The 19,083-nt window shown below is 49.2% G+C and overlaps 1 protein-coding gene across 1 annotated transcript in view; it reads left to right on the top strand.

The window, feature by feature from the left end:
• The first annotated feature begins 1,714 nt into the window (after positions 1-1,714).
• The window catches only part of LOC140411385 (myomesin-3-like), a 225,706-nt gene continuing 208,337 nt past the window's right edge, over positions 1,715-19,083 (top strand). The window contains exons 1-4 of the mRNA XM_072500502.1: positions 1,715-1,775; positions 8,194-8,311; positions 10,652-10,802; positions 18,315-18,472. Coding sequence (XP_072356603.1) covers positions 8,202-8,311; positions 10,652-10,802; positions 18,315-18,472 — 419 coding nt within the window. The 5' untranslated portion in view covers positions 1,715-1,775; positions 8,194-8,201. The remainder of the gene's footprint in view (positions 1,776-8,193; positions 8,312-10,651; positions 10,803-18,314; positions 18,473-19,083) is intronic.

The following is a 19,083-nucleotide window of genomic DNA, read 5'->3' as shown; positions in this document are numbered from 1 at the left end:
AATGCCTGGAGAGATGGGCCAAGGGTTCGGAGGTCAGCCTGCATTGCGGAAGAGTGACACAGGCATCATAATGGTTGTGCACAAGAGTGTTTATTGTGTGTAACCATTCCCCACTCTGGTGCCGCCTCCCGACACCCCACACCCCCTACCTACTCCCCCCACAGCCCCTCTCCCCTCCCATAGTGCCCTCAATGATCCTCAATGTGCTTTGCCTTCCTACCTGTACCACTGTGTCTAGATGTCCCCAGGATGCACATCAGAGGTGGAGGCAGCCAGCTGCTTACCTCGTTCCATTGCCTTCAATGCCCCTGGCAGGTGTCCTCTGGGGCCCGCGGGCTGTGGCTCACTTGTCGGTAGCACTTGTACAGCTGTGCCACCCTGTCTCATGTGCCAGCTGAGAGACACGGCTTCATCAACGGGGTGGAACTCGGGCCACCGTCACCACGCCATGGGACGGGTCTGGGTTGGCACTCAGTGCCTCCTCCTCCTGATTGGTGCCCATAAAGCCCTGGGGTTCACCGTGGGATGGAGGGGCAGCTGGTTCGGGCCCCGGTTGCCCCTGCATCATCTGGCTCTGCCAACCCTGACAGTTCCCCCTGGTCTGCACCATCGTGTCGACGCCCTCGGCGATGCTTCTCAATGACTGGGCCATGCACTACAGCGCCTCAGCAATGCCCACCTGCGAATGGGACAAGTTCCGGAGCGCTTGGCCATCCCCATCTGAGAGCAGGACACGTCCCGCAGAACCTCATCAAGGTCAGCCTGGTGCTGGGTCACCCCCCCCAGCGAGGCGGACATTCTGCCGAGACCTTCAGCCATGGCCGTCACCTTGGTGTCGACATTGTATATCAGGCTCTCCACTACCGTCGCAGTGTCATCCTGGTACCCTTGCACTGCCACCCTGGCAGTGCTCCTGCCAGCTTGGCAGTGTCACCCATGGGAGACCTCTCCCAGCATCTACCGGCCGTGCCATTCTCTCGCCCAAGTGCAGCGTCGCCGGTAGATTGTGCCCAAAGTCTTATCTGAAAGGTGCACCTCTGACACTGCAGCACTCCCTTAGTACTGCACTGGAGTGTCAGCATGGATCTCAGTATAGTTCACACTAGATAATGGGAGAGTTCATTTAAATGCTACTTTTGTTCTGGAAAAGTGTCACACCTGAGAATTCTAAAATAATTGTTTAACAGCAAGATTTGGATGATGGATACATTTGCTGACCTCATAATTCTGGAGATGAATGATTTTCCGTTTGAAAAGTTGAAGTTACAGATTAAAATCTCTGCATACTGTTTATTACAATTGAAAGTAGGGTGACTGATGATTTATTGCAGGTACCAGGCTCATAATCCTGTCTACATTTGTATTTCATTGTGGCAGGCGTATGTTGGTTTTATTGACACAGGGACAGAAAAATAACACTGGATTAACAGCAAGTGCTTTATACAATTCATTGACATTCAGTGTACATTATATATGGATATAATGTAATACATATGTCCATGTACAAGTTAACGGACATGAGAATAATTGACACATTTTCTATATTTATTCAAGTGAATAATGAAGTTGCTATGTATAACTCACTTCGAAGGTCAGTGTGGCAGCAGCAGCTTGTCCACCCCTCACCCCCTCCCTCCAAGCCATTACTTTTGTTGTCAGCTGTGAAGTGTCTGCTAACTTTTGTCCTTTAGTTCTCCTCTGGACTGATCAGTCCCATTTATTCATCACAGCGTCTGGATCTGGATTATCAGATTTTAACATCAGCTTTCACGTTGGTGAGTACTTAACTTTTGAATTGCAGCTCCAACACTACAAGTGGCTTCTTAACAGGATTAAAACCAGGCTTGCACTCTAATTGGATAATGCCTTTCAGCCATAGTACATGTAATCCCTAGAATAGTAGCAAAGATATGGCTGTTGACATTTTTCCATTAATGCAGCATTAATTTTTAAATTGAACACTTTGGTGAACAATCCAACTCTTTTTGCAATTTAATCAGTATCAATGTTCAGTGTTTTATGTAATTGTATTCGAGGGTAAGATTGTTGCTGTGGACAAGAAAGTGTCCTTTTTTGCCAACATGCCAATTAAACTTCGAAAAGGAGAATCATGCGGGCTATGTATTATGAGGCTCACCCACTGCCATCCATCAGTTTCATATTTTATCCCCCAAGGAAGTTTACTGAGCTATCTGGTGTACGGTGTACAGTTTGGGTCTCCGTATCTGAGGAAACATACTTGCCTTCGAGGGGGCGCAGCAGTGGTTAATGCGCCTGATTCCTCGGCTGGAAGGAAAAAGCTGTACACTTCACAGCTGTCTGCTGCAGATTGAATGTTCTTCCTCCTTTTTCTCTCTCTCTGGTGGAAACAGCTTTCTAACAAAGATTGCAGCTTTCCCAAAACGACTGAGACTGAACTTTATTACTGATTCTCCCAAGCTAGATTTTTAACTGACAGCTAAGAGGTTATACTTTCTCTATTCACTCTGAAGGCAATTACTTTATTCCGTTAGTGGGAGATAGTGGCATAGTGGCACTAGTGATCTAAAAGTCCAGATTAATGCTCTGTGGATATGGGTTCAAATTCCACCATGGCAGCTGGTGGAAATTTATATTCAATTCATTAAAAGATCTGGAATTAAAACTCGTTTCTGCAGCGATCACCATGAAACAGTTATTGATTGTCATAAAAACCTATCTGGTCATTTAGGAAAGAAATCTGCCATCCTTCCGTAGTCAGGCTCCAGACCCATAGCAAAGTGGTTGACTCTTAACTACCCTCTGAAATGGCTTAGCCAGTCAGTTGAAGGACAATTAGAGATGGCAACAAATGCTGGCCCTGCCAGTGACACCCACAACCCAATAGATTTTTAAAAACCGTGTCTGAACTGGATCCACTGATCCCTAATCCTCGATTCTTCTGGCAATCCTCAGCCCTGTGACAATGTTTTATAACCACTAACTAAGCCTAATACTCCGCTCAACCCGTGACAGAAAGGATACCCATTGACTGGCAAAGTCTTATGCAAACATTAAATTCCTAGCAAGCGCCCTACTCATAACTCTCTATCTTTTCTGACATTATCTCCACAGCAACTGTCCTGTGACAAATGCTGGCCTTTAGCAAGGTTCTCAGTGATGCACCCGTTTTTTATACCCTTTTTGCAGGCAGCTTTGCAACATTTTACACCAGTATGTGCACCTGGATCAACACAATTAATGACTTTGAGCCCAATATTTGCAACTCTTGATCACTGGAGGAAAACCCCAAGCTTCCCCACAACAATCTAACTTTCATTTGTATCTTAACTGGAGGCTCTTCGGACATCTAGTCCCTCAGATCATTCTTCTAGCCAATCAGCTTTGCAGCTTAGGTTTCTGCTTCTAACTGCAGTTTCTATCTTTTGACGGGAGGCATTGGAAAATCTAGTTTGCAGGCCACATTCCTGGCTAACCAGCATTGTAACTTTGGCTTTTGTTTAATGCTAAGCTAGACACACTGGAGCCCAAATATGCAAATAAGTCCTAGATATAACTTGCTTTAAGATATATCACAGTTCTTGGCACTTAACCAAATAAAGGACGTGATTTAGCAACCCTGTTCCGTCCGGCGGGGATCTGGGCGCAACAGGTGAATTGTGCGAGAGGCCCAAATAGGGCCCCATGCCGGGTGCCAGGCCGATCGCAAGTCCCTGACTCGCTCTGCCCGCTGTGATCTGGATCTCGCCCTTGCTGGCCGAGATCCAGATCAGCATATTTAACTAGGGCTAATGGCTAATTTAAATACCCCGGTCGGAATCACCTGGCACCCGGGACTCAACAACTGTGTTTGAGAAACCTTGCCAGGGCGCCGTTTAGTGGACCAGGCATAACATCATCTCGGGAGGGGGGGGGGGGGGTCTCGCAGGCCATTAGAAACCCCCGGGTAATCAGGGACAGGGCAGTGTGTTAGCCTGGCACTCCCTCTTGTAACTGGGCACCCTGGCACTGCCACTCTTGCACCTGGGTAGTGCCAATCTGGCACTGCCAGGGTTCACAGCCAGCATTACCAAGATGCTGGGGTTCCAGACAGGGAGTGCCAGGTTGTCAGGGGAGGGATGCCTTACCAATTATAGGGTGAGTGAGGGGGTGTTCCCAGGGCCCACGACAAGGTTGGTGGGGGTGAGGTCCAGAAAGCTGGGGGCTCTTGAAAGTGTGGACCCGGTGGGCCAAACTCCCCAAGGCCAAATGGCGAAGTGCCATTGAATAACGGGGTAATTCTTGGTACTGCAGCCACTGAGAATCACCCTGCCAAATGCGTCTGAAAGCGGACTTAGTTTTGAGTCCGCTGAATCGCACCCAAAATGTTTAAGACTTCCTGACACCATACCCCAAAATTCACAAATCATTCCATTGACATCAATAGAACACAGATTAAGGAAGTGATCTACCCGAATGGGAACAGAGACTCATAATGAGCGCCTGGACCACCGATAAACCCCACGCTATCGAACAGCAGATTTGTGGCCACAGCGGGGAATTCCTCGATGAGGCCCCACTTAATCCTGTTTCACTCACTGAGGAGCTCCAACGCCGGAAACCCTCGGTGCAGGAGGAGATCGGATTCCATTTTTCAATGGCGTCTCGATCTCTCGACCTACCGACGTGACCTCTGAACTCCCCCCAAAACCCCAACTCACCTATAAGAGGGTCCTCAGTCCAACCCCCCCCTCCCCCAAACCTGCACAGGGCACCACCAGTCCCGATCCCCATCGTGGGAAAAGTGCCCCTGCCAGCTGGCTGTGCCACTCTGGCACCTTGGCAGTGCCAACCTGGCGGTTTCAAGGTGCCCAGGTGGCACCATCAATGCCAGGGTGCCACCCTGCCAGAGGACAAGCACCTGGGGGACTCCAATCCCCAGGGAAACCCCCATGAGTGCTGTTCCATCTGGTCCCCATTTGTGGAGACCAGCACTGAACTGCGCTCGCCCTAGGTCTCCAAGACAAAGGGATTACATCCAAACGCCTTGGTTAGATCGTTGGAGTGCATATATATAACCGTCTCACTCTAATATGCAGATATGCTAAAAGTGATCCGCCGATCGTGCGGCACAGTGACGCAGTGGTTAGCACTGCTGCCTCAAGGCACCGAGGACCCGCGTTCAATCTCGGCCCTGGGTCACTCCCCGTGTCTGCGTGGGTCTCACCGCCACAACCCAAAGATGTGCAGGGTAGGTGGATTGGACATGCTAAATTGTCCCTTAATCGCGAGATCGCATTAGATCCCGTGAGACGTGGCGAGCCGGGTGGATCCTGGAAGAGGAATCTCCCGGCAACTACCAGCCGTGCCGCGCTGCCTTTCAGGCGTAATGCAGCCGGTTGATCGCAGCCCCTAAATTTTTAATTTAACCTCCTTATCAAAAGGAAAATCTATTTTCTACAAAATGAAAGCTAAAATACCCAAATACCTTCAACACCAACTGAGCTTTGAGGTAAATGTTTCAGCTGTTTCCTGATTTTTACCCAGAACCTCTCCTTGAATTGCAAGAAAACTGCAGAAGTGCAAAATAGTTTATGAACTTTTCCTACATGAGATATATACACCTTATATTTTAAACAAAGTGAAACCTGGTCCTGTCACACTACTGAATGTAAATAACTGAAAGTAATCAGGAGAAGGAACTTGACTTAGTTTTACCTTCTTTCGCCTCAGAGATCCTAAGGCTAATGAGAGCACGCTACCTTATTGAGGTCACCGAAAGAAAACAAGTAACTGAACCAGGATCTTCCAGTTGATATGTCTCCGTTATCCACCAACTTTCCCAAATATGCACAAGGAATATTCATTGAGTATGAACTGGACAGTGAATATTGGTGGACTGTCACAATCCGGCCAATAATTGCACTCCTGGTATAAGTTATTAGATTTTAGTGGGCCAGAAACTTTGGCCGAATTTTAAATTGTACTAAGAAAATACTGAAGCCTGTTTGGTTCCTGCTGCTATGATGGAGCAGCTCGATCACACTGTGGACCTATCTGTTCCGTATGCCTCAGTATTTTCACTCAAGAAGCTCAACACCACTCAGAACAAAGCAGTCTCGTTGATTGACACCCCATCTACCACTTTAAACATTCATTCCCTCCACTACCGAAGCATAGTGCCAACAGTGTGTACCATCAACTAGATGCACTGTCGCTCCTTCGACAGCATCTTCCAAGAATGCAACCTCCACCACTCAGAGTAACACTGAAAGCAGAAGCATGGGAACACCATGAAAGATCCCCTCCAAGTCACTCAACACTCTGACGTGGAACTTTATTTCTGTTCCTTCACTGTCACTGGGTCAAAATCCTGGAACTGCCCTCCTAACAACACTGTGAGTGTACCTACAACAAACAGTACAGGAACTGCATTAGTTCAAGAAGGTAGCTCACATCAAAGGGAATTAGGAATGGTCACAAACGTTGGTCCAAAAACTGGAGAATAGGTAAGATGCGGTGCGATGGGCCAAAAGGCCTTTTCTGTGCTGTATGATTCTATGACTCTACAAAAACCTTGAGGCACAAATTAGAAATAAATTACCTAAATAGAAATATTACCCTGATTTCCAGACCTAATTTTCCGGGTTCGACTGAAGAGTACTAATGAAATATGTCAATCCTGCTCAAAGCCAAGGGGTTGAACAATCGATAAGTTCAACCTTTTAGAAAATTAATCAATAACATTACAATGGCTGGAATTCTCCGGTCAATGCGATTCAATCTTCCCACCGGACGCGTATCCCCGCCAGTGGGTTTGGCGGCGGCGTGGGGTGGTTACAATGGGAAATCGCATTGACAAGTGATGAGAAGATAGCGAATGGCACACCATCGGGAAACACGTGGCTGGGGCCTGGAGAATCCAGCCCAATACCTTTTAAAGGTTGTTTGAAAACAAATGGAATTGACACAAATTCTGTCATCCTCATTGTTTTATTGGTTGTCTTTGAAGTTGCTCATTTACAGAATGACTGAAGTTTAAGTCCATAACACATACAGCAATTTTAGTTTCACCTGGCTTCTATGTCACACCATATTGGGAATTTGCGTGGGCATGACTCATGTATGTGTGTCTCATAAATGTATACCTTTGAAAAATAAACAATGTTGGGCAATAACATTCCAAACTCTCTGCTTTCTTAAAAAGTAACTATCCTCTGAACAATTCAATTTTTTATTTCCCAATCCAGCCATTGTTAACTGTATCTACTGTTCAGGCTTCCCCATAATGGTTAACATTCTTTCACTGAGAGGGTGGAGTGGCAAATGAAATGTTAGCATTTATTGCAAAAGGACTGGAGTATAAAAGCAGAGTAGTGTTGTTGCAATTGTATAGGATGTTGGTGAGACCACATCTGGTGTATTGTGTCCAGTTTTGGTCTCCTTATTTGAGGAAGAATGTGGTGGCATTGGAGACAGTTTAGAGGAGGTTCACCAGATTGATTCCGGAGATCAAAGGGTTGACCTGTGAGGAGAGATTAAACAGTTTGGGCTTATACTTGCTGGAGTTTAGAAGGATGAGAGGGGTCAAGCTGTATAAAATACTAAAAGGGATTGATAAAGTAAACGTAAGCCAAATGTTTCCCCTTGTGGGGAAATCTAGAATGAGAGGTCATGGATATAGGTTGAGTGGCGGTAGATTTAGAGCTGAGAGGAGGAGGAACTACTTCTCGCAGAAGGTGGTGAACTCGCTGCCCCATAGTGCGGTGGAATTTGAGTCATTAAATGGTTTCAAGAAAGAGATAGATATATTTTTGATAGAAAACGGGTTAAAAGAATATGGGCAACAGGTGGGGAGATGGACTTGAGACCAGGAAGAGATCAGCCATGATCTGATTGAATGGCGGAGCAGGCTCGAAGGGCTGAATTGCCGACTTCTGCTCCTAATTTCCATGTTCCTATGTTCTGAATTGTTCTTAAACTGGCTGTTCCAACAATCTTAAGGGTAACCTGAAGGAACTCATCAAAATGTCCTGTCACTTCCTGTGTGAATTGATTAAACCTCTGCTCATCATACAAATAGTGCGGAAAAAAATTGAAATGTTATTGTGTGGAGAATCCCAGGTGTGAATCTACTTCCTACTCATCTGCTACCAACCAACTCCAGAATAACTTATGAAGTGTGTTTATCCAACTGCCAAAGGTGCATTAAATATCCAACTGTTTGTGTTCTAGAAAAGAACATGGCAACCAGATTTCTGCAGTATTATCAAAATAAGCCTGAAAACTTTGATCATTCCTCTCATGTAAAAGAAAAGCCAGCTGAGGGGAAAACTGCAACTCATGTTCTGAGGTGAGCCAATGGCGAGAGATTGTGGGTTTGTGCAAATGCTGACATGTTGGTTAAGTTTCTAAGTTTTAGTTACTGTAGCATCATGCAACTGACATTGAATATTGATTACTATTTTCCGCTTAAAATAAGTAACTGTCTGCATGTTTTATCCATAGAACGTTAGAATCGTGGTTTGTTACGGTCTTCTGATAATGATGCAAAAAGAAAATACAGAGTATGAACCAATAAGTTTCAGTTAGAATATGTCATTCAATGTCAAATCAGGCTCAGAAATCAAAATGAAGAGAGCAAAAGAAAGATGGAATTAAGAGAGAGAAATAAAATGAGTAGAAAGGAAAAGTAAAAATGAATTGCATATTTTATTTTTTAAATCTCCAACAATAATTAAAATCTGAAGGTATGAGACTTCACACTTGTTAAAGTTAATTTTCCAGTTTGGATAGCCTGTTTGGTTGTCGTTATGTCTTAGTCCGCTAAAAATGTATTTGCACTGTAATGGGCAAGCTTCAACATTTTCTGACAAGCTCATTGTGTGGGTAATAGCAAGCACAATTAGTCTCACTATTATATCTAATGCAAAGTTCGACCAATGTTATGTCTTGCTTTATCTGCTAGGATATGTTGTTACAATAATAATAAATTGTCTTATTCCAATGTTCTCACCTTAGTTTCACTTGATCTTGTGAGATACTTGAAGACCAAGCTAAAAGTCAGCAAGATGTGAATAGAATATGACAAGAATCCACTTGTTATTTTTCTTGAATTTCTGTTTTACTCTCAGCCAATTTGACATTGTCATTTTCTGTCTGTGGTAGTTCAGATAAAATTACCCCCAATGTTTTGTACAAAGATGTAATGATCTCAACTGTTCACTTCTTTATGCAAACTTGATTTTTAACTGAGCTAGAAATACAATTATCCCCACAAATTAATCATTTCTTACAAACCCAACATTAAGGAAACTTCCATCAATTGGATTTGTTCCTAAATCATAGCTTTCTTATATGTAGTGATACAAGTGGTTAATGAACACTGGAGTTTTAATGTAAAGTGACCTCAGAATGGAAGTGCATTCTGATGAATAAGTATGGGTTGATATCTCACACACTGGATTCATCCAGGAATAGAACATCCTCTGGGATGGCTGGACTATAGAATTAGCACATTGCAACAGTCTCTCTTTCTCTCTCTCTAAAGTTCTCCTGCTACTTTAGCTGTGCCTATCCTGTCAACAGTGTATAGCAGAGCAGTGACTCACTGTTATTGCAGTGGTGTCTTTGTTTAAAAAGTTCAATAAATGAAAAAAAAACCTCAGTGCCAATCGCAACAATAAAACAATAAAAACTTGCATTCATGTCGTGCCTTTGAAGTTGAAAAACATCCAAGGGCACCTGAGGGGACAATGCTACTGAGCCAAAGAAAGGGGGATTAGGAGCAATGATGATAAGCTTTGTGAGTATCTATGATACTCCCCAATGTTGGTTGTAGCAGAGGTGTTAGAAAGAGATAATTAAGTAAAAGGTGTTACTTGATTACTTTAACACATAAGGATTTCCAACAAATCACAGCTCCACATAAATCGGGGGAGCCTAATACCTCCTGGGCAGACTGACCAACTGTTCTCATTTATTCAGCTGTCAGTTCAAAAGCTTGAAGGTGCATATTTTCTGTTTCTACATGCTTGGTCTGCCCTCTAATGAATCCAAAATATGTTTTATTGTGTAGCTAAAATTGGATCTATGCCATGCTTTCAATTATTAGCAACATATCATCTTTCTCTGTGGATTTTGTGACTCATTGGAATGATTTTACTATATAAATTCTTATCAGCTGAGTTCAGTGTAAGAATTGCTTTGAGTAGGCATATAGTTAGCAATTTGAAATTTAGACACCAGCTGAGCCCTTGTCTTTTAACAATAACTTGTATTTATATAACAGCTTTACTTTGATGAAGCATCTTAGGGCACTGCAATAATGGTATAAAGAATACTTTGACAGAGAAAGGCTGACATTATTGTCTCATTGCATGTGCTGCTTCTCCACCTCTTGATCGTCATGTAAAAAACGTGACTGAATAACAATAATTCCACAGTGTCAAGAACAACAGTAGACCAACAACATAAACTTGCAACAAAAATTTGCCTTTAATGCAGAAAACTATCCCAGGGAATGTCACAGAGGCTAACAAAAGAGAGGAGGAGGGGGCGTACAAAAACTTGGTCAAAACGTTGGATTTTTGGCCTTGATCAAGAATCTGTGGTGAAGGGAATTTAGTTGTTAATTAACTTGTTTCCATTTCTTGTGAAAAGAAAAATTGATTTCAGAACATCTTTTGTGCAGAGTTGAAAGAGGCAGACGGTATGGAAGAAGAGAGAAGGAGCCGGGAAAACAAGTTTTATTTGGGAATGAGATGAAAAAAGTGGATGAAAGCTACTACAAAACTCAGAAACTAATGTTAGCAAAAGTTGATCACACAGCTCTTCGTGAGAAGGTAACATAAATGACTGTGCGATACTGATGCACAGGCACAGGATAACATTTTAATTATAATCATGGATGATGATTATGAGTTGTGGTACAATTAAATATATAAAAATAGATATGTTATCTCCATCATTTTAATTAAGGGAATGGTGTCAGATGAATGGTGAGAGTAGGGAATTATCCAAAGAGGTTGCTAGAAACAAGGATAAACAATGTTCTTTATATTTCAGCTGTCTTAATATGAACTATCACCTCTGTGGCCTTTATTTACTGTATGCATTACTTGTTCTACACTATCGCTATGTAATGCTCAAATGTTCTTACAGTGACAGAGCAGAACTTCAAAAGCACAGGAAATGACATGCCCAAACACATTTACCGAGATTCCATGCAGAGGCAGTGACCCAGTCTCAAAGAGCTAGGCTGCATATCTTTTGGAGAGGGTAGTGATTGGTGGGAATATGCGGCAATGACCAGCAACTTGAGTTTGCAGCCGTGGAGACGGAGAGAATTGTCTCCTTCTTAAAAAGACAATTTCTTACAGCTTCTGGAAGGAAACACCCTCATCACTTTGAAGTCTATGCAACTGCAGAAGACCAGAGGCAGACTAGTGAGAACTGCCGAGCTTGGTGAAATCCCCCCTGTCCCACCTGATGTCAGATCGCAAGGTGGCAGATATAAGCTCTGCCCACCTCACCTCAGCTCCCATTGCAAGCTCCAGTGTATCTTGGAATTGGAAGTTGAATCAGTTGGCCTGGTCCTGCCCTAATTATACACCCGCTGGCTCCAGCTACCTCTTCATCCAATGACTCAGGAAATTCAAGGTCCTTGTACTTTCAGTATTTGGTAAAATTCTACATTTTTCAAAGATTTCCGAGATCTGTAAACTGGACGCCAGATTAATTTTAATGCTGTTCCCCACGAGATCCAATTGGCACCACTTTGGAGAGGCTTCTCCTGATCCCTGTCATCTGAATTATGGTCTCTTCCCTTCCCCGACCCTGAGTTGTGACCTTCCCGCTCCCTCTCCTGGACCTGCATTTCCATTGAGGAGCCAGGTCCGATATCCAAAGCTGGAGCTCTGCTGTTGTGGGTCCCGATAGTGTGGACGTGCCAGGCTGGGTCTGTTACAATTCATGGGCGGGCTTCTCCGTTTCTGAGACTAAGTGTTGATGCCGGTGCTGGATTTGTGGCGGTGCACCTGGACCGATTCAGCGACCGTTGTGAGGCTAGCAACAGTGCCGTGTGGAACACAATCGATTCCAATGAAAAACGGTGCGGGATTCACCGGGTCCGTGATTGACACTCGGTACGCTGACAAGCTGCAGCTGCATATACACTTTACAACCCCCACACATTATACACATTGCAATCCCCACACACGCCACCCCAGCCAACAAGATGGCACAGATTGTGCTGGAGCGTACCCATACAGCTGATGGGTCGGATGGGGTCAGAGTGCACCGAGTGGGGTGTCCTGGGGGGACACCCATATGACTTGTGGCATGCGCAGGTGCAAGGCTGCCTTGCAGGCTGTGGCAATGGCACTCCATTCCTGTCCACCCCAGCCCCACAGCCCACCTTCAGGCCACCGGCCCCGCCACTACCCCCGGCCCTGGCAGGAACCCCCCAGACAGCAGCATGACTGTCGCAAACTATGGCGATGTGGGACACTTTGCTTACCCCCTCTCTCCTCCTCAGCAGCCACGGTGCCGGTTTCACGATTTTTAAAAGCACAAGTGAACCTCGCCATCAGGAATGTGCCCCAGTGGAGGCGGAGAATCGCAGAGGCCCCGGAGAATACAAAGTCAGGCCTGCAAATGATATGCCGACGGTGTTTACTGTATGCGCATTCTGGGACGCATTGACGCCGCTGTCGAGGCAACGGAGAATTGCGATTTGGCGTGAAACCAGCACCCGCCACAATTTCATCCTCAAAACTGCTTCTCTGCCCAATCTAGCTTCCCGATTCTGGCACCAGCCGACGGAGAATCCCGCCCCATATGGCTTTTTAATGTCCCTTCCAGCAAGCCCACGGGAGACGAGTTCTGAGACAGAAGTACTTAAAACAAAAGCATGGATTGTTACAGCCCCAGTCCGGCTAACGCCCTCCCCATCGGGATGCACAACAGAGGAGCTCCAGCTTTGGATATCGGACCTGGATCCTCAGACAGGGTCTCGGGTCCTGGAGAGGGAAGGGGCAACAGGGTGGGTCAGGGGGTGGGGTTCAGTCAGAGGGTGGGTCAGGGGCTGGGGCTCAGTCAGAGGGTGGGTCAGGGGCTGGGGCTCAGTCAGAGGGTGGGTCAGGGGCTGGGGCTCAGTCAGAGGGTGGGTCAGGGAGTGGGATTAGTCAGAGGGTGGGTCAGTGAGTGCGATTCAGTTAGAGGGTGGGTCAGGGGCTGGGGTTCAGTCAGAGGGTGGGTCAGGGAGTGGGATTCAGTCAGAGGGTGGGTCAGGGGCTGGGGTTCAGTCAGAGGGTGGGTCAGGGAGTGGGATTCAGTCAGAGGGTGGGTCAGGGGCTGGGGCTCAGTCAGAGGGTGGGTCAGGGAGTGGGATTCAGTCAGAGGGTGGGTCAGAGGCTGGGGCCCAGTCAGAGGGTGGGTCAGGGGCTGGGGCTCATTCAGAGGATGGGTCAGGGCGTGGGATTCAGTCAGAGGGTGAGTCAGTGAGTGCGATTCAGTCAGAGGGTGGGTCAGGGGCTGGGGCTCAGTCAGAGGGTGGGTAAGGGAGTGGGATTCAGTCAGAGGGTGGGTCAAGGGGTGGGGCTCAGTCAGAGGGTCTGTCAGAGAGTGCGATTCAGTCAGAGGGTGGGTCAGGGGCTGGGGCTCAGTCAGAGGGTGGGTAAGGGAGTGGGAATCAGTCAGAGAGTGGGTCAAGGGCTGGGGCACAGTCAGTGGGTGAGTCAGTGAGTGCGATTCAGTTAGAGGGTGGGTCAGGGGCTGGGGTTCAGTCAGAGGGTGGGTCAGGGGGGTGGGGCGTAGTCAACGGGTGGGTCAGTGAGTGTGATTCAGTTAGAGGGTGGGTCAGGGGCTGGGGTTCAGTCAGAGGGTGGGTCAGGGAGTGGGGTTCAGTCAGAGGGTGGGTCAAGGGGTGGGGCTCAGTCAGAGGGTGGGTCAGTGAGTGCGATTCAGTCAGAGGGTGGGTCAGGGGCTGGGGCTCAGTCAGAGGGTGGGTAAGCGAGTGGGATTCAGTCAGAGAGTGGGTCAAGGGCTGGGGCACAGTCAGAGGGTGGGTCAGGGAGTGCGATTCAGTTAGAGGGTGGGTCAGGGGCTGGGGTTCAGTCAGAGGGTGGGTCAGGGGGTGGGGCTCAGTCAGAGGGTGGGTCAGAGAGTGCGATTCAGTCAGAGGGTGGGTCAGGGGCTGGGGCTCAGTCAGAGGGCAGGTCAGAGGCTGGGGCCAAGTCAGAGGGTGGGTTAGGGGCTGGGGCTCAGTCAGAGGGCGGGTCAGGGAGTGGGATTCAGTCAGAGGGTGGGTTAGGGGCTGGGGCTCAGTCAGAGGGTGGGTCAGGAAGTGGGATTCAGTCAGAGGGTGGGTTAGGGGCTGGGGCTCAGTCAGAGGGTGGGTCAGGGGCTGGGGCCAAGTCAGAGGGTGGGTCAGGGGGTGGGGCTCAGTCAGAGAGTGAGTCAGGGGTTGGGGTTCAATCAGAGGGTGGGTCAGGGGGTGGGATTTAGTCAGAGGGTGTGTCAGAGAGTGTGATTCAGTCAGAGGGTGATTCAGGGGCTGGGGCTCAGTCAGAGGGTGGGTCAGGGAGTGGGGTTCAGTCAGAGGGTGGGTCAGGGGGTGGGGCTCAGTCAGAGGGTGGGTCAGGGAGTGGGGTTCAGTCAGAGGGTGGGTCAGGGGTTGGGGCTCAGTCAGAGGGTGGGTCAGGGGGTGGGGCTCAGTCAGAGGGTTGGTCAGGGAGTGGAATTCAGTCAGAGGGTGGGTCAGGGGGTGGGGCTCAGTCAGAGGGTTGGTCAGGGAGTGGGATTCACTCAGAGGGTGGGTCAGGGGCTGGGGCTCAGTCAGAGGGTGGGTCAGGGAGTGGGATTCAGTCAGAGGGTGGGTCAGTGAGTGCGATTCAGTTAGAGGGTGGGTCAGGGGCTGGGGTTCAGTCAGAGGGTGTGTTAGGGGGGTGGGGCGTAGTCAACGGGTGGGTCAGTGAGTGTGATTCAGTTAGAGGGTGGGTCAGGGGCTGGGGCACAGTCAGAGGGTGGGTCAGGGAGTGTGATTCAGTTAGAGGGTGGATCAGGGGCTGGGGTTCAGTCAGAGGGTGGGTCAGGGGGTGGGGCTCAGTCAGAGGGTGGGTCAGAGAGTGCGATTCAGTCAGAGGGTGGGTCAGGGGCTGGGGCTCAGTCAGAGGGCAGGTCAGAGGCTGGGGCCAAGTCAGAGGGTGGGTTAGGGGCTGGGGCTCAGTCAGAGGGCGGGTCAGGGAGTGGGATTCAGTCAGAGGGTGGGTCAGGAAGTGGGATTCAGTCAGAGGGTGGGTTAGGGGCTGGGGTTCAGTCAGAGGGTGGGTCAGGGGCTGGGGCCAAGTCAGAGGGTGGGTCAGGGGGTGGGGCTCAGTCAGAGAGTGAGTCAGGGGTTGGGGTTCAATCAGAGGGTGGGTCAGGGGGTGGGATTTAGTCAGAGGGTGTGTCAGAGAGTGTGATTCAGTCAGAGGGTGATTCAGGGGCTGGGGCTCAGTCAGAGGGTGTGTCAGAGAGTGTGATTCAGTCAGAGGGTGATTCAGGGGCTGGGGCTCAGTCAGAGGGTGGGTCAGGGAGTGGGGTTCAGTCAGAGGGTGGGTCAGGAAGTGGGATTCAGTCAGAGGGTGGGTTAGGGGCTGGGGTTCAGTCAGAGGGTGGGTCAGGGGCTGGGGTTCAGTCAGAGGGTGGGTCAGGGGCTGGGGCCAAGTCAGAGGGTGGGTCAGGGGGTGGGGCTCAGTCAGAGAGTGAGTCAGGGGTTGGGGTTCCATCAGAGGGTGGGTCAGGGGGTGGGATTTAGTCAGAGGGTGTGTCAGAGAGTGTGATTCAGTCAGAGGGTGATTCAGGGGCTGGGGCTCAGTCAGAGGGTGGGTCAGGGAGTGGGGTTCAGTCAGAGGGTGGGTCCGGGGGTGGGGCTCAGTCAGAGGGTGGGTCAGGGAGTGGGGTTCAGTCAGAGGGTGGGTCAGGGGTTGGGGCTCAGTCAGAGAGTGGGTCAGGGGGTGGGGCTCAGTCAGAGGGTTGGTCAGGGAGGGGAATTCAGTCAGAGGGTGGGTCAGGGGCTGGGGCTCAATCAGTGGGTGGGTCAGGGGCTGGGGCTCAGTCAGAGGGTGGGTCAGGGAGTGGGGTTCAGTCAGAGTGTGGGTCAGGGAGTGGGGTTCAGTCAGAGGGTGGGTCAGGGGGTGGGGGTCAGTCAGAGGGTGGGTCAGGGAGTGGGATTCAGTCAGAGGGTGGGTCAGTGGGTGGGGGTCAGTCAGAGGGTGGGTCAGGGAGTGGGGTTCAGTCAGAGTGTGGGTCGGGGAGTGGGGTTCAGTCAGAGGGTGAGTCAGGGGGTGGGGGTCAGTCAGAGGGTGGGTCAGGGAGTGGGATTCAGTCAGAGGATGGGTCAGGGGGTGCGATTCAGTCAGAGGGTGGGTCAGGGGCTGGGGCTCAGTCAGAGGGTGGGTCAGGGGCTGGGGCTCAGTCAGAGGGTGGGTCAGGGAGTGGGGTTCAGTCAGAGGGTGGGTCAGTGGGTGGGGGTCAGTCAGAGGGTGGATCAGGGAGTGGGATTCAGTCAAAGGGTGGGTCAGGGGGTTGGGCCCAGTCAGAGGTGGGTCAGGGAGTGGGGTTCAGTCAGAGGGTGGGTCAGGGAGTGGGGTTCAGTCAGAGGGTGGGTCAGGGGGTGCGATTCAGTCAGAGGGTGATAGGGACTGGGGCTCAGTCAGAGGGTGGGTCAGGGGCTGGGGCCCAGTCAGAAGGTGGGTCAGGGAGTGGGGTTCAGTCAGAGGGTGGGTCAGGGGCTGGGGCCCATTCAGAAGGTGGGTCAGGGAGTGGGGTTCAGTCAGAGGGTGGGTCAGGGGGTGGGGCTCAGTCAGAGGGTGGGTAAGGTAGTGGGATTCAGTCAGAGGGTGGGTCAGGGAGTGGGGTTCAGTCAGAGGGTGGGTCAGGGAGTGGGGTTCAGTCAGAGGGTGGATCAGGGAGTGGGGTTCAGTCAGAGGGTGGGTCAGGGGGTGGGGCCCAGTCAGAGGGTGGGTCAGGGAGTGGGGTTCAGTCAGAGGGTGGGTCAGGGGGTGCGATTCAGTCAGAGGGTGGATCAGGGGCTGGGGCTCAGTCAGAGGGTGGGTCAGGGGCTGGGGCCCAGTCAGAGGGTGGGTCAGGGAGTGGGGTTCAGTCAGAGGGTGGGTCAGGGGCTGGGGCCCATTCAGAAGGTGGGTCAGGGAGTGGGGTTCAGTCAGAGGGTGGGTCAGGGGGTGGGGCTCAGTCAGAGGGTGGGTAAGGTAGTGGGATTCAGTCAGAGGGTGGGTCAGGGAGTGGGGTTCAGTCAGAGGGTGGGTCAGGGAGTGGGATTCACTCAGAGGGTGGGTCAGGGAGTGGGGTTCAGTCAGAGGGTGGGTCAGGGAGTGGAGTTCAGTCAGAGGGTGGGTCAGGGAGTGGGGTTCAGTCAGAGGGTGGGTTAGTGAGTGGGATTCAGTCAGAGGGTGGGTCAGGGAGTGGGGTTCAATCTGAGGGTTGGTCAGGGAGTGGGGTTCAGTCAGAGAGTGGGTCAGGGAGTGGGGTTCAGTCAGAGGGTGGATCAGGGAGTGGGGTTCAGTCAGAGGGTGGGACAGGGAGTGGGGCTCAGTCAGAGAGTGGGTCAGGTAGTGGGGTTCAGTCAAAGAGTGGGGTTCAGTCAGAGTGTGCGTCAGGAAGCAGGGTTCAGTCAGAGTGGGCTAGGAAGTGGGGTTCAGTCAGAGAGTGGGGTTCAGTCAGAGGTTGAGACAGGAAGCGGGGTTCAGTCAGAGAGTGGGCCAGGTAGTGGGGTATGGTGGGGGCCAGTCAGCTGGTCAGGGTGGGCGAATCTGCAGGATTGGGGAGTGGATATTCTGGAAGCAGAATCTATGGTGAGCAGTAGGCACTGGCAGTGGAAAATTACATTTTTCCTGTCTAATTTTAAGCTAATTGTATTTTAAAAATTATTTCATTTATCAATATAGAAATTTCACAGCATAAATTATTTCAACTTCGAGGTTATAATGTTTTATTACTTGTATTATTTCTGATAAAGATGTTTCTGCAGAACCTAACCATAGGTTGCACATTGATACCTATCAGACCAGTATTTAATTTAAAGTCATAATTTTTAGAAATGCAACCACAACTTGAAATGAGGACTCACTGTCTGTCCTCAGACTTACATTGCACATGCATGTGTGTTCCATTGTCTGCTATTTCAATGGAGGTTTAATTATTTTGTTTGAAGTGTGTTAACATTTAAAGTTAGTGGTTAGAAGACCTACACGTAAATATGTTGTCTAATCCTTTGTAAGTAATGCACAGTCTAATCTTAAGGCCTAGATAAACAGTATTGACAATACTCAATGTGTAGAAATACGCTGTTTCAGGCAGAGAAAAGAGCTGAAGAGGAGAGACAATTTGTTGCAGAGCTTGCTGCCCTTGCACCCGAGTTTGTGCTTGGATTGAGGCACCACGCTGTCTGGGAGAAGATGAAAGTTAGTCTTTCCTGCGTCATCCAGGGAGCACCTTCCCCTCTGATCAAATGGTAGGAAAAATTGAAACAAAGTTACAATCTTACATAATCCAAGAGATCTGGAATATAGTCTGATTACTATTAATATTAACATTATAGACATCATCATCTGAAAATACTCTGGGTGGATGGTGGAATGGTTAGAAACAGCCAGCATTACATTTATTGACAAACAGATTTCCTTCTTGATGTTAATATAAATGGAAAATTCTGGAAGTACTCCGCGGGCCTGGCAGCATCTGTGGAGAGAGAAACAGTGTTAATGTCTGGTATGAGAAAGGTTAATTCTGTTTCTCTTTCCACAGGTGCTACCTGACCTGCTGAGTATTTCCCGTAGACACAATGGGCAAAATCTTGTTGAGGTGTCAGAAATCCCGCCTGCCGGCTGGAGAGTCAGTGAGAGACCTGCGCTGCCTTTCTTTTGGGAAGGCATAAACCAAACAGGCAATGGCGAGGTCAGCGACTGGCATTCCCCTGGGGCAAATGTCTCAAGACCCCAGGGGCAAATGTCTTGCCTACCGAGATCTAACTGGCAGTCAGAGGTGGATAGCCCATACTCAATAGTGCTAATGGGAAAGCCATTGCTGCTACCAGAAGTACAGGCACTGAAGTCCCAGGAGCGT

Source organism: Scyliorhinus torazame, chromosome 1 (assembly GCF_047496885.1).
Source record: "Scyliorhinus torazame isolate Kashiwa2021f chromosome 1, sScyTor2.1, whole genome shotgun sequence".
Classification (NCBI taxonomy): domain Eukaryota; kingdom Metazoa; phylum Chordata; class Chondrichthyes; order Carcharhiniformes; family Scyliorhinidae; genus Scyliorhinus; species Scyliorhinus torazame.
This window is presented reverse-complemented; position numbering and strand designations above follow the sequence as displayed.